Source organism: Xiphophorus hellerii, chromosome 16 (assembly GCF_003331165.1).
Source record: "Xiphophorus hellerii strain 12219 chromosome 16, Xiphophorus_hellerii-4.1, whole genome shotgun sequence".
Taxonomy (NCBI): domain Eukaryota; kingdom Metazoa; phylum Chordata; class Actinopteri; order Cyprinodontiformes; family Poeciliidae; genus Xiphophorus; species Xiphophorus hellerii.
Genome location: NC_045687.1, coordinates 18,716,286 through 18,730,609, shown reverse-complemented (window position 1 = coordinate 18,730,609; position 14,324 = coordinate 18,716,286). Strand labels below are relative to the sequence as shown.

Sequence of the window (14,324 nt, the reverse complement as noted above, 5' to 3'; positions counted from 1 at the left end):
CAGATGCACCAGAACAAATTATAATCCTGCAAAGTGGCTAAATGGGATTATTATAACAGAAAAACTGTTGAAGATGAGTAAAAGCTTTTGAATAATGGGAAAATTCCACCTAAACAGTATTAGAAATTTCTGGAGAACAGTGGCTCCTAACCTGAACCGTAGGGTCACCGCAGTTTATTAGGTAAAATTATACAAAAGGCTAAAAGTAGTGTTAGATAAATTGTATTTTTAGTAATTATCAAATATTCGTTGTATCATGTAGCCTTGTAGTTACATTTAGATAATGTTTAATTATATGCTTTTTCTTTTATTCTTCTATTTTAAGTAATGTTTCTGTGTGTTAAATAACTTTGATTCCTTCCTGTGACTTCCTTGAGAAAGCCAGCAGTGAAGCCTGGGAGATAGCGGAGACAACTCTAGTAGCAGAGTTTATTGCCCAGCAACCACATTGGCTTATAGCCCCCTCCCCCCAACCATAACCAGATCATACATCTTGTGTATACAACCAGATACAGTCATACTCAGCAGATCAGTTCAAGAACACTTTACTTTTTCCTTTTCAAAATTCAGCAAACATTACAAGTAAGATCAAAAGAAATATCCTCTGGATCTACTGATTATACGACAAACACAATTGCAGATAAGAACAAAAAATGACTTCTTGCACTTCAGGAAAAAGATCCAATTGTTGAGATATTATGCATTTAAGAGGAAAAAAGATTCATAAAATTGCTTGCTCTGCTGTCTGAGCATCCTATGTGGAAAAAAAATTACATAATTAACAGACCTATTCTACCTCACATTCAGTGCTGACCTTACTAAACACCGGACTTTACAACAAATGCGTTGCGTGATAGATATCTAACTTATGGGTCCCCTCACTGTACTTACAGCCGAGGTAGCGAAATAACTTCTAATGTCTGTCGTCCTTTTCTTTTTTGGTGGCGACATGGTCACGGAGACTCATAATAAATGTCAAACTCAGAAGGAGACGCGTTCACTGTCAGCACCATGGACCAAGCTTCCGTTCCGCGTGTGGCCAGCTGGCCGCCGCCTGTTGCAGCTAATCAAAGAACGTAGATCCACGTTCTTTGAGCCAATAGTGGCATGGGTCGTCATAGTTCATAACAGCGAATTTTAAAATGAATGCTACCACTGCGTAGTATATTGAAATATTAAACTAATCAATGTAGATTTTCGTTTATTTATTTTGTTTTTGTTAAAAAATACATATGTTTTTTTTTTTTATTAATATGGCAAAAATTGGTCGGGACTGTTTTATATCCCTTGAATATTGGTCGTGACATGTCACGACCGTCCATACCCAAACCTACGCCCATGCCTAAAACATCCACTGTGAAACACAGCGGGCATTTTATATTGTAATTCTCAATTCTGCCACTGGATGGAGCGGTTTCCCCCATGGGGCGAAAAATTCATAAAAAGCTGAATATTATAGAATGTATGAAGGTTATGAATACCAGGAGAGCAAGCTGAATAGTATAAAAGTTGAATGGTGAAAATAGCGCAAAGTATGCAGGAGAAGAAGCGCGGCGAAATATTAAGGAAGAATAATTTATAAATTAACTTTGGAAAAAAGTTTGGCTCTCTCTTCCTCTGGATCCCAGGTTCTCTCAGCGGGCGACGTGCGGCCACAAGGAAAACAACAATGCGTGTTGACGTCACAGAATTACAGAGTTTAATCCCATACAAAGCAACATATGAATTAACAACAAAACTGCAGAGGAACAGAGATATACATTCATTACCTGAGACAGAAAAAAATACAGAAAGAAAAGACAAAGAAAAGGCAAAGACGCGTCTTTGGAGATAGCTGATGCAAAAAAGCAAAATAGTGGCAGCTATCTGAATTATTACTCCTGTGCACGAACTCTTATACTGAAGGTGTGTCTTTCCTTTTTAATATATTCAATTAAGGCGTACCTCTGGTTGACCAACTGGAAGCTACCTTGGACACTCAGAAAAACTTAGAAACTCCCCCTAATTTACGCCAAAGATCAAAGGCCATTTGGTCTCTGGTTCGACAAAAGAGCAAACAGCTGCATCCTGGCCTCCTGGGTTCTACGGTCATTTGGGTAAAGAAAAACATGAGATAAGATTTCACAGATACCTGTGAAATCCAGAGTCTCTCCCGTTATCTCTCCTTACATAAATTCTCAGGACAAACTTAAATCCAGTAATTTGGTTCAAGGAAAGGTTATCTTCACAAAACCCCATTTAGCATAAATCCTGAGCAATTTTCTAATACTAAACAAAACATTTTCATTCAAACAATTTCCATTTGATTCTGATATAGTCACAGATAGTACAATTTTCAAATACATTCATCATTTACTAGATTAGTAGTTCTAAAATTAGATAATACAATCTTCATTAAAAACATGCTGTTATTATTTAGAAAAATGTCTTAGAAATTAAATGTTAGTGGTTTCAACTTTCTATGTTGTATTCAGTTTTACACCATCCCAGATGTTGGTTCTGGAAGACTTTTGATCTTCTGTGAACCAAACAGACTTCTCTCCTCCAGGCTCAAGTGATAGTGCCCTGCAGGAGATGCTAATTTTATGGCCTCCTGTCCTCTGACAACACAGCAGGAGCCTCATTGAGAGATCCCCTTTGATCTGCATTTGGTTCCTGTAGTTTGCATACTTACCCATCTGGTTTAGTTTTAAATCCTTAACACAAACCTGTTCAAAATTAAGAAATTTGTTCAAAATAAGAATGTTCAATATACCTTTTACACATGCCGTAAGATTAACTGTATTAAGCACTAAAAATAATCATTTTTCCTCAACAGAAATTTATGGAGCAACCAGGAAAGTGGAACTTGATATAAAAAAAATGTGTAGGGCGGTAAAGTGGAGGGACCAATGGTTCCCTGGTTCCCCCTGTTCCGGCGAAGCTGCGCAGGTCACTTCCAGTTCAGACTTGTGAGAAAAATGTATTTAGTGCCCACAGATTCTCTTTTCTTTTCATAGTGCATGCTCACTGTGTGCTATTATTATTCCTAGCAACAGTTGCCATGCTGATGACATCATTGTCAGCAGCATGACTTCTAAGGATGCCTCTGTGATGTCATAAAGGCCATCATATGACCAACTGATCAGTTAATTCTCTGGTCAGTCAACAGAAAACTCATTTGGACGTTTTGGATGAAGATGGCTGACCAAAGCTCAGAGAGTGACGTTTACGTGAGACCCAAGGTTTCCTTTTGGAGTAAAGTTAAGAAGACTTGCTCAAATAAAGTTCATCCTGGCCACACAACGCCAGATTATCAGAAGAGGAAATTCCTTAGCGAACTTCTGTGGAAAATTATTGAGAAAGTGGCAGATGATGCCACAATGCATCTGGTCAGAGAGACATTTTGCGAACAACATCGCAAAGCTTTGCTTTTAATTTCAAGAAAGACAGGAAAACTAAATGTGGACGTTCTATCAGAAGTGTCAGAGGAGTTAAGTGAGAGAATTTTTCAGAGCATTACAAGAGATGCATTCCACTTCGCTTCAGAACTCAATTTGATCGCGCTTCTTGATTACCGAGAAGGACACGAATTTATGGCGGAAAAATTCAAACTCCACCTGGAGAATCCTGTTCCTCCAAAGGAAATGTTTTCATCGACAAAGCGAAAGATCAGAAAGACTTTTTTTCCCAGCGAAGACTTGTATTCTGCTGAAAACTGTCTGAGTGAGGATTACACTCAGACAGGCATGGATCCAGAACGATTTTTGAGGGACGCGAACGAGCTGGGTTTCAAACGGGGAACTGAAGAAGAAAGGAGACATATGGTGTATTTAATTCTTTGGCGGATAATTTATAAGACGAGCTACAGGTCTACCTATGGGGCTTATAAAAGGAAGGACACCGAGCCTGTCCACGGAAGGCTTGCCCCTAGACTCTGGGAAGAGGTGAAGGATATAGATTTTGTCATTTTTGAGGATATGGAAAAAAAAATCTGCAATGACATCGTTCAACTTCTCAGCGGCAATGACGATGTAGTTAAAGAAATGCTGTTTAAAATGATAAAAAGTGACAACCCTATAGTCATTTACAAACTTGTACAGTGTTTCAGAACCACCCTCACAACTCCTAGAAAAGTTCATTTTCAGCAAGACTACCTCAGAAAGACTTGGAAATGGATTCAACATGCTGTCTGCTGTGGAGACGATTCGGACGTTGTTCAGACACAAGAACCCTTTTACAGAGGACCAGACGTAGAGCCAACCTCAGTGTTGGGACCGGCCTCAGAGTCAGGACCTGCCTCAGAGTCAGGACCGGCCTCAGAGTCAGGACCGGACTCCGAGTCTGGACCGGACTCCGAGTCAGGACCTGCCTCAGTGTCAGGGCCGGACTCCGAGTGTGGACCGACCTCAGAGTCAGGACCTGCCTCCGAGTCTGGACCGACCTCTGAGTCAGAACCTGCCTCTGAGTCAGAACCTGCCTCAGAGTCAGGACCTGCCTCAGTGTCAGGACCGGCCTCCGAGTTTGGACCAACCTCCGAGTTTGGACCGACCCCAGTGTCAGGGCCGACCTCAGAGTCAGGACCGACCACTGAGTCAGAACTGACCTCTGAGTCGGGACCGACCTCAGAGTCAGGACCGACCACTGAGTCAGTACTGACCTCTGAGTCGGGACCGGCCTCAGAGTCAGGACCTGCCTCAGTGTCAGGACCGGCCTCCGAGTTTGGACCAACCTCCGAGTTTGGACCGACCCCAGTGTCAGGGCCGACCTCAGAGTCAGGACGGACCACTGAGTCAGAACTGACCTCTGAGTCGGGACCGACCTCAGAGTCAGGACCGACCACTGAGTCAGTACTGACCCCTGAGTCGGGACCGACCTCAGAGTCAGGACCGACCACTGAGTCAGTACTGACCTCTGAGTCGGGACCGGCCTCAGAGTCAGGACCTGCCTCAGTGTCAGGACCTGCCTCAGAGTCAGGACCGGCCTCCGAGTTTGGACCAACCTCCGAGTTTGGACCGACCCCAGAGTCAGGACCGACCACTGAGTCAGTACTGACCTCTGAGTCGGGACCGTCCTCAGAGGCAGGACCTGCCTCCGAGTCTGGACCGGCCTCTGAGTCGGGACCTGCCTCCGAGCCGGGACCGACTTCCGAGTCAGTACCGACCTCAGAGTCAGGACCGACCTCAGTGTCAGGACCTGGCTCAGAGTCAGGACCTGCCTCCGAGTGCGGACCTGCCTCCGAGTCGGGACCTGCCTCAGAGTCGGGACCTGCCTCTGAGTCGGGACCAGCCTCTGAGTCATGACCTGCCTCTGACTCGTGACCGTCCTCTGAGTCGGGACCTGTATCTGAGTCCCTCTGTGTCAGGAATACATCTGACAAGGATCCGACAGAGACACAGGGTACACTAAATACAGAAGAGTTTATCAGGGAACGAGACACTCCTGGGAACAATCAAATGGAGGACAGCACAGCGACTCAAAGACACAGAAACTCAAAATAAGCACACAACTCAAGAACTCAAATCACGACAGTACCCCCCCTCAAGGGCGGCTACAAGATGCCCAAAACAAATCTGAAACAAAAAACACAACAAGGGTGGGCGGAGGGGCGCTGGACGAGGGAGGGGGGGGGGGGGGGGGCAGAATCCAAAAATCAACACAAAATGACCCACCAGGGTGGCCGGAGGCAAGAGTCCAAGCACAAAAACAGAAAGCAACCCAACAGTGTGGGCAGAGACGCAGGAGGCGAACCGTCATAGGAGGTCCGCCAGCCGTCTGCTGCACTGAGGCCGGTTGTTCGGAGGCAGTGGAGAGGAGTCCGTGGTGCCACTCGGACGCAGCGGAGAGGAGTTTCTGGTGCCGCCCGGAGGCGGCGGCGAGAAATCTCTGGTGCTGCCCGGAGGCAGCGGAGAGGAGTCCGTGGTGCCGCCCGGAGGCGGCGGAGAGGAGTCTCTGGTGCCGCAAGGAAGCAGCGGCGAGGAGTCTCTTGTGTCGCCCGGAGGCAGCGGAGAGGAGTCTCTGGTGCCAGACAGCGGCAGCGGAGAGGAGTCTCTGGTGCTGCCCGGAGGCAGCGGAAAGGAGTCTCTGGTGCCAGACAGCGGCAGCGGAGAGGAGTCTCTGGTGCTGCCCGGAGGCAGCGGAAAGGAGTCTCTGGTGCCGCCTGGAGGCGGCGGCGAGGAGTCTCTGGTGCTAGATGGAGGCAGTGGAGAGGGGTCTCTGGTGCTGCCCGGAGGCAGCAGAGAGGAGTCTCTGGTGCCGCAAGGAGGCAGCGGAGAAGAGTCTCTGGTGCCGCCCGGAGGCGGGGACTCGGGAGGAGCAACCACAGGCAAGGATTCGGGAAGAGCTCTAGGGGAAGACTGAGAGGGATCACTGGGACTTCTAGGGGATGACGAGGGAACACGGGGACCGCTAGGGGGAAGAAGCTCGGGAGAAACACTAAGAACACTAGAAGGAGACGAGTCAACACTTCGGGGAAACAAAGGATCACTAGAGGGCGACGAAAGAAAACTGGGAGCACTAGGGGACTCGGAGGAAGCTCTAGGGGACGACGAAGGAACACAGGGACCACTAGGGGACAAGGGAACACTAGGGGGCTACAAAGGGTCACTAGGGAGCGACAAAGGGTCACTAGGGGCACTAGGAAGCTCAGAGAGGGCACTAGAAATATAAATAAATAAAAATATATATATATAAATATAAATCTATATAAATCTATCTATCTAGAGGCTGAAGCAGATAGATAGACAGACAGACAGACAGATTAGATAGATAGATAGATAGATAGATAGATAGATAGATAGATAGATAGATAGATAGATAGATAGATAGATAGATAGATAGATAGATAGATAGATAGATAGATAGATAGATAGATAGATAGATAGATAGATAGATAGATAGATAGATAGATAGATAGATAGATAGATAGATAGATAGATAGATAGATGGTGAACAATTTACATACATTGTAAATTGTTCTTAAAAAGCCATACACATATAAATAAATAAATAAATATATATATATATATAAATATACATCTATCTATCTATCTATCTATCTATCTATCTATCTATCTATCTATCTATCTATCTATCTATCTATCTATCTATCTAGATATATACAGTACAGACCAAAAGTTTGGACACACCTTTTGATTCAATGAGTTTCTTTTATTTTCATGACTATTGACATTGTAGATTCACACTGAAGGCATCAAAACTATGAATAACACATGTGGAAATATGCACTAAACAAAAAAGTGTAAAACAACTGAAAATACCCCTTATATTCTAGTTTCTTCAAAGTAGCAACCTTTTGCTGTGATTACTGCTTTGCACACACTCTGCATTTTCTTGATGAGCTTCAAGAGGTAGTCATCTGAAATGGTTTTCACTTCATAGTTGTGCCCTGTCAGGTTAATAAGTGGGATTTCTTGCCTTATAAATAGTCATGAAAATAAAGAAAACCCATTGAATTAGAAAGGTGTGTCCAAACTTTTGGTCTTTTGGTGTAACATGCCAACCTTCCTTCAAACTGTGTATTCTGTTTTGAAATATGTAAATCTATAAATCACTGTAAACACATCCTGTAAGTTATAAATCACATAACATGTTAAGTTATCAAAATATAAATCATTTAAAAAATCCGTTATGATACATTTTTTTCAGATGGCCTGGGGCTAGTGTTTAGTAAATCTTGAGTTAAAATATCACAGTTTCACCCTCTTAATAAACAGATTTGTAACAAAAATGGTGGCTCTGGGGCGTGCCGTGGTGGCGTAGCGGTTAGCGTGACCCATATTTGGAGGCCTTGAGTCCTCAACGCGGCCGTCGCGGGTTCGACTCCCGGACCCGACGACATTTGCCGCATGTCTTCCCCCCTCTCCTTCCCCGTTTCCTGTCAGCCTACTATCATATAAGGGACACTAGAGCCCACAAAAGACCCCCTGGAGGGGTAAAAAAATAAATAAAAAATGGTGACTCTATTATTTAGTTTCCACATCGTGACAGTGAAGATTGTGTCCCCTGAATGAATCAAAACAACTCTGATTGACCTCCTGCTGGAAGATAATATTTACTGCATATTTCCTCACAGTGGAAGATGCCTTTCAATTTTTGGATGTAAAAGCAGGTGTGTCTGTGATTTAGAAATTCATGCTTGGTTAGTATTAATTTTTTTTTTTTATCAATCTTTAATGTACTATTAGTTAATCAGAAAGAACATGACAAAGGAAAGTCTAAACCCCAGGAGTTGCATCCATTGTCTTCCACTTCCAGGAGGAAACCCCAGACATTTCTCTACTTTGTGATGCCGTTCAGTTTATTCTAGAGGACCAGACTCTTTTTGACAAGAAGAAGCAGATGCTCTGCTATTTGTTTTGCCCTATTGATGTAGAATAATTGACTGAGCTAGAAGTAATCACTGATAACTGGTTATTTGCTGAGATGTATTTGTGAACAAATCAAGCTCAAACCTAAATCTTAAAATCAAAACATTAGATTTAGCTATCAAACACAACAATCAAACAACAATGACAAAACTGAAACTTTTTTTTCTACACACTTTTACAGAGTACACTTGATATTCCTTTAAATCTTAAAATGAATGCTAAACATTTTTTAAAAATGTTAATTTATCTACTGAAACCACTAAATACAATTTAACGGTATTGTAATTCTCGATAAATGTTAAAAATACAGGCTGTTAATATTCAATTATTTATGGGGCGTCCTTGAAAGTCTGGGGGCTCTGTAGAGCTGCTTAGTTTACTTGTGCCTTGGGCCGGCTCTGGGTTTTAGTGTTTTAAGATTACAATCCATAAAGTCTTTTCTTCTTAAACAGATCAACCGGGTTCTATTTTTCCTCCTGCAGCGAATAAAAACTTTTAAAGAAGTAACAAATTCCTTCAAATGTAGGTGCTGTAATTTGATAAAGAATATTCTCTCAACTCCAGGGCTAGTGCCAGAAACTTGCAAGACTAGTTTTTCAATAATTTCCAGGATGGCTTTGCTCTGTTTAAAAATAAAAAAAAGAAATTAGTAAACATTGCAGTTATTGTAATCAATAATAAATATCAATCTCGATGTGGGTAAATATATATATAAAAAAAAATTATTATCATTTTTGAAGTTAACTTCTTTGCTATTATGATAAACAGCATAATTAGTTCTCAATTTCTTCACCACTGTTTCCAGGTGGCGTAGTGATATGAGAGATGTCTGCGGAAGGATATGTCTACCCGCTCTATGCTTCAGCTCTATATCCCCACCGTTCTACAGCGGGCGCCATTTTCCTTTGAGCAGAACAACACCCAGAGCAACATCGTAGTTAGACATCGCTGTCTTTGCCGAAATGGCAGTGTAAAAGTGTGCCGCGACCCAGCAGCAACAAACAAAACAGTGCATCCATCCAGTGCACTGAGTCACCTCTAACTCAGAAACATGTCGTAAGTATCATTTTTGTTACTTTTTGTCGATGACAGCTGTTCCGGCCGGCCTACTTCCCGACTTATAAGGCTGCCGGTGTTTTTATAAAGACAGCAAAATCACTACAAGGGAAATGTATGATTATTCAAACATTCTTTCTTTTTAAGTTAATGTCATAACTTATAAAATATGTAACATTTATTAAAATAAAAAAAAGCAAAAATAAAAAAGCTCGACAAGTCTTAGTAATGTAGTTAGGTACGTAATAGTTCCGTTAAAACCCAAAAAATATTTATGCCCTTTTCAAATGTCTGTCATGCTCTAGTGCCAACGTGGCAGAAAATAGATCATGTGTGTGTTGTGTCAAAATGGCGGCTTTCTGTGGGTGGAATTAGAACAAAAGTAGCCGCTGTTGTTAAAGGAGGTTTTTTTTTTTTTTTTTTTTTGTTGAGACATTGTTGTTACGCATTGACGTCAGAGTCATGCGGCTTGTATTAAGGAAGAGACTGGTGATGTAAGGAAAGCGCAACTGCAGTCATAGGGGGCAGTGTTTATACAATATGCAGACGTTGTTTTTTTTTTTTTCAGGCACAATTTTTAGGAGAAAATAATTTATTTAAAATTTGCTAAACATTTCCATTCAAAGTTATGAATAAAAATGAACTGCCTTTCTTAGGCAGGGTTGACTCAAATAGTGAAATTGTGACATCTTATGTCTTATTACACATATGCATAGAGATTGATTGATATAAAAAATAATCATTGAAAAGCAAGATTTAAGGGTTTTGCATCCACACCTTTAATTGTAAGTGTGATGAAAGTGCTAAAAAAGCTTAAAATATACTTTCATTATAAGTATATATAAATTAAATTTAGGAGTTTGTTATATTTTGAGGTAAATTTAGGTGCATTTTGTCTGATATTTAAATTTGACATATAGTACATCTTTCCCTCAGTTATAATTATTATAAAAATTAACACCCATTTGAAAATGATGGATCAAATTTAGTTAAGTGGGAGTTGTTCTTCTTATACTCAACCGTGGTTTCCTTGGTTTCCATGTGAAGTTGCCTCTTACATCATGGCCAACAAGCACAGGTTCTAAGTAAAAATAGTCAAATGCTACATCTGTTCCTGCAAAATAAACTTTTCTTTTTTTACATGAAACATTTCTTATTCATATAATGTTTCACAAATCTTTGCTTTCCACCTTTCAGGTCCCACGTGGAAACCTTCAGCACTGCTGCTTTTGACAGCATAAAAGAGTTGATCGCCACCCTAACTTCGTCACACGCCCTTTTTGTGACCAACAACCACCACTATGACCATGACGATGACAAGCTCACAGTTTGGCCTGGAAGACATGGAGGCCCTTCTCTGGGGGCCTTCCTCTCCCATGGTTGATGCCATGGACCTCGCGTTTCTTCACCCTGACAAAGACGGACGACAGGAAGGCGGAGGAGACTCGCCGCCGGGGCGTGTGTCGCCCCTCGCCTCCTCGGCCCTTTCTTCTTCATCCTCCCCTCCGCCTTTCTACTCTCCTCCTCCCTCACCGCCAGCTCTTGACCTCGGCGGGGACAAAGCCGGGATGGAGTCCGACCTGCTCCCCCTCTCTTGGTTGGACCACCCCGTTCAGCCGAGATCGAGTCAGATGGTTTCGGGGGACAGCAAAGGTGATTACGGGAAATGTCTTATGTATATTTGTGTGAGGATTGGTACTTATGGTGTTTTTGTTGTCTCCAGACAATGCGCTCAGCGATCTGGACTGGATGGCTGAGAGGGTGGATCTAAGTGACTTTGACCTGGACTCCCTGATTGGCTCCTGCAGTCCTGTTGAAGATGCCCCCAGCTCTCCAGAAGATCTCCTTGCTTCCCTGGATTGTCCCATGGAGCTTGACTCCTTCCCCCTGCCAACCCTCTCAAGTGCTCCTTCTGCTTCCTTTAACCATGTCCCTTCTGTCTCCGGTTCCGACCCCTCTGTCACCGCAGTAGGCGAGTCTGAATCTCTCACTGGTGGGCAAGAGGTTCCATCCTCTCCGCTCCTGGTTCCAGAGCCTCAAGAGGAGCTTGAAGTCAAGTCAGAACCTGCTTCTCCCGGCCCGTCCCCCTGCGTGGTCGACTCCCCATCCTCTCCGGCCTTCACGCTGGACCTGGGAAGCGAGGTGGACATCTCCGAGAGCGAGGTGAAGCCCGTCGTAGCCTCCGTGGTGCCTCAGGTACCAAAGATCGTACTCTCGCTGTCCCCAACGCGCATCGTCCTCGTTCTGACTCCCAAAAACAGCGTCGGGGTCACACCGGCCGCCGCTCCTCGCTCCCCTCCGGCCTCTCCGCCGCAGAAGTCCCCCAGAAGCAGGCCCTACCCTGATCCCAAGCACAGAGCCAGCCCACCCTCCCCCAGCACTGATGATTTAACGTCTGGCCTGGCTGCAAGCGGAACTGAAAGGTCAACTTCGAAAGCGCCAAGGGACAAGAAGCAGAAGAAGATGGAGCAGAATAAAACGGCCGCCACGCGCTACAGGCAGAAGAAGAGAGCCGAGCAAGACTCTCTACTGGTGGAGCACGCTCAGCTGGAGAGGAAGAACGTGGAGCTGACGGAGAAGGCCGAATCCATGACCAGGGAGATCGAGTATCTGAAAGAGCTGATGGAGGAAGTTCGCCAGACAAGGCTTAAAAAGGGGCTTAGTGCTGACCCCTAGTGGTCAGACCTATAGATGATTGATGGTCTCAAATGAAAAGGACTCAGCAGGTTTTCTTTAATCCAAGCTATCAGTATAGCATGTCTTGGAATTTAATTCTACATGTATCTAACACCGGTATTCTACTCCTATCATGTATTAATCATTAAAAAAATATAGTATTTCCCACCCAGAATATATAATCTTGTCTGGAGCTACTTGCATGTTCTTTCTCCCAGCTACGGACCTGAATATAGCCTGAATATAAGACATATTTTTAAAGTTTGTGTGTATGTAGACAGAATCTCTTAATAAAAGAGTCTTAAACCAAATGACATCTCATTATTTGTTGTAATAACTGTAGAGCAGCAAGACGTTCTTTCAAATGGATGAAAAAGAGTGAATAGGTATTAAACCACGGAATACTGAAGTGGAGATAAAGGTCAAAGGTGAAAACTTTTGTCCCTAACTTTAGCTTCATATTGAGTTACAATAAACTGTCATGCCACCATTTGCCACATCACACCTTGATTTTAACATTTTACTGATCACCACTATGGGTTTTAAACTTACTGACTCATTTGATAAACATTGAGATAAATAATATAACTACCTATTTAGTCTCTACGTCTTTAATATTAGGCTAGCCCTGGGTTTTTAAATCGGGTTCAAAATTCCCAAACCAAGAACTAAAACAGCTGATTTGGGGGAAATTTCTACAAACGGTATAATTGCATCAAATCTAAACTGCTTTACACAATCTGTGTTCTTGCAGTCAAAATATGTTGTGAAAGTCAAAAGGCAATTTTAGATTTTTGTCATTTCACTGTTCAATCATGTTTGAGGTAAATAGTTTGCACTCTGAAGAAAAAAAAATGTTTTAAAACTCCAGAAAAAATTGGGGAATTTGAGCCAAGAAAGTGTGGAATATTGTCTGCAATAATGTCAGTCAATATTTATTCCAGACAGTAAAGAGAAAAAAAAAAGTAAAAGCAAAACAAAAAAAGATGAAAAAGAATCCACTGCTATAAAACGTTTCGGCTGTCTCGTCAGATGAGACCAAAATTGAACGTTTTGGCCGATATACATAATGCAACGTGTGGAGGAAATCTAACAATAACAAAAATAACCGTCACTCACAAATCAAATTCACTGTGAGACGTGATGGTGACCACATAATAAAGTAGGTCACCGTCTGACACAACCTGTCAGAGGCTAAGCAAGACTTAAGAGGTGGCTTATTGACCCAGTTAAAGTAAAACATAAATGTATCCACAAATTTGTGTCAAGTCTTAAAAATTAATGTTCTAGGAATCTTTCTATCCAATACGGCTTACACAGAGCAAGCGGTAAAAATGACAGAATTGCACCAAAAAGTCGGTCCTTCATGGTACTGACTCGAAAGGGGCTAAATACAAATGTAAGCTGCACTTCTCAGTTTCTTATTTGTAAAAACAAAACAAATTAAACCCACATACCCTTTCCTTTAAACATCACAATCATGCACTAGTTTGTCTCTGTGGTTAAACACATGGCAGACATTTTGAGAAAATACCATCTTTTTGTCTGAACTGTCACCTTAGGGGTCAAATTAATGTGTAAACTTTAATATTATGTTATAGTTTGTGACCTGAAGCTAAACTTTAATGGACGTCCATCTGTCATGGACCCAGTAATGTAGAGTGGGAGGCGGGTAACGAAGCCCGGCTGACCTGCAGCAAACCAAACACACGTGACATTCAATCAAATGACGGTCACGAGAAGTAAATCTAACACTCGCAACGGACAAAAAACACTTTAAATGGTCTTGTTCCAGGTGGATTTAGCTCGTGTAACCACATCTCTTACTTCTCATAATACAATAACTAAAAGAAACGTCTTGCTGTAGTTAAAGCCGCGCATCTAAAGCAAAAGTGCACATTTGTCACAATGACTGCAGGGAATTGGGTTTGGATGCTGACGTAGGCGAAGTCCAAACAACATTACCCACAAAAATGCTTGCATTCATCTTACAACCGGCCCTCGGCGGACGGGCAGTAATTGGCCCGGGCTGCCGTCCAGAAAGCTTAAGGGGGAGATCTATACTTCAGTGGAAGTGTGCCAGAGAGAAAATGGTGCAGAGCAAATATGCAGATAATTTTCTCCTGGGAAAAAAAAGGGACTGGGGGATAAGAGGACGAAAAACTTGACTATCTGAATACTGCAGGGTACGGATTCAGAGAAGGAAGCTACTACAATTATAGA

General features: G+C 42.7%; 1 protein-coding gene across 1 annotated transcript; it reads left to right on the top strand.

The window, feature by feature from the left end:
* Window positions 1–9,250: 9,250 nt before the first annotated feature.
* Window positions 9,251–12,412, top strand: atf4b (activating transcription factor 4b). The gene is made up of 3 exons (XM_032586717.1): window positions 9,251–9,425; window positions 10,623–11,078; window positions 11,149–12,412. The coding sequence occupies exons 2-3, from the start codon at window positions 10,727–10,729 to the stop codon at window positions 12,099–12,101; spliced, it is 1,305 nt and encodes a 434-aa protein (XP_032442608.1). The 5' UTR covers window positions 9,251–9,425; window positions 10,623–10,726; the 3' UTR covers window positions 12,102–12,412.
* The last annotated feature ends 1,912 nt before the right edge of the window (window positions 12,413–14,324 follow it).

Excerpts from the sequence above, each read along its gene's own strand:
- atf4b (XM_032586717.1), top strand. The coding sequence starts at position 10,727 with ATGACCATGACGATGACAAGCTCACAGTTTGGCCTGGAAGACATGGAG. Across the intron at positions 11,079-11,148 it reads GGTTTCGGGGGACAGCAAAG|ACAATGCGCTCAGCGATCTG; the intron begins GTGATTACGGGA and ends TGTTGTCTCCAG.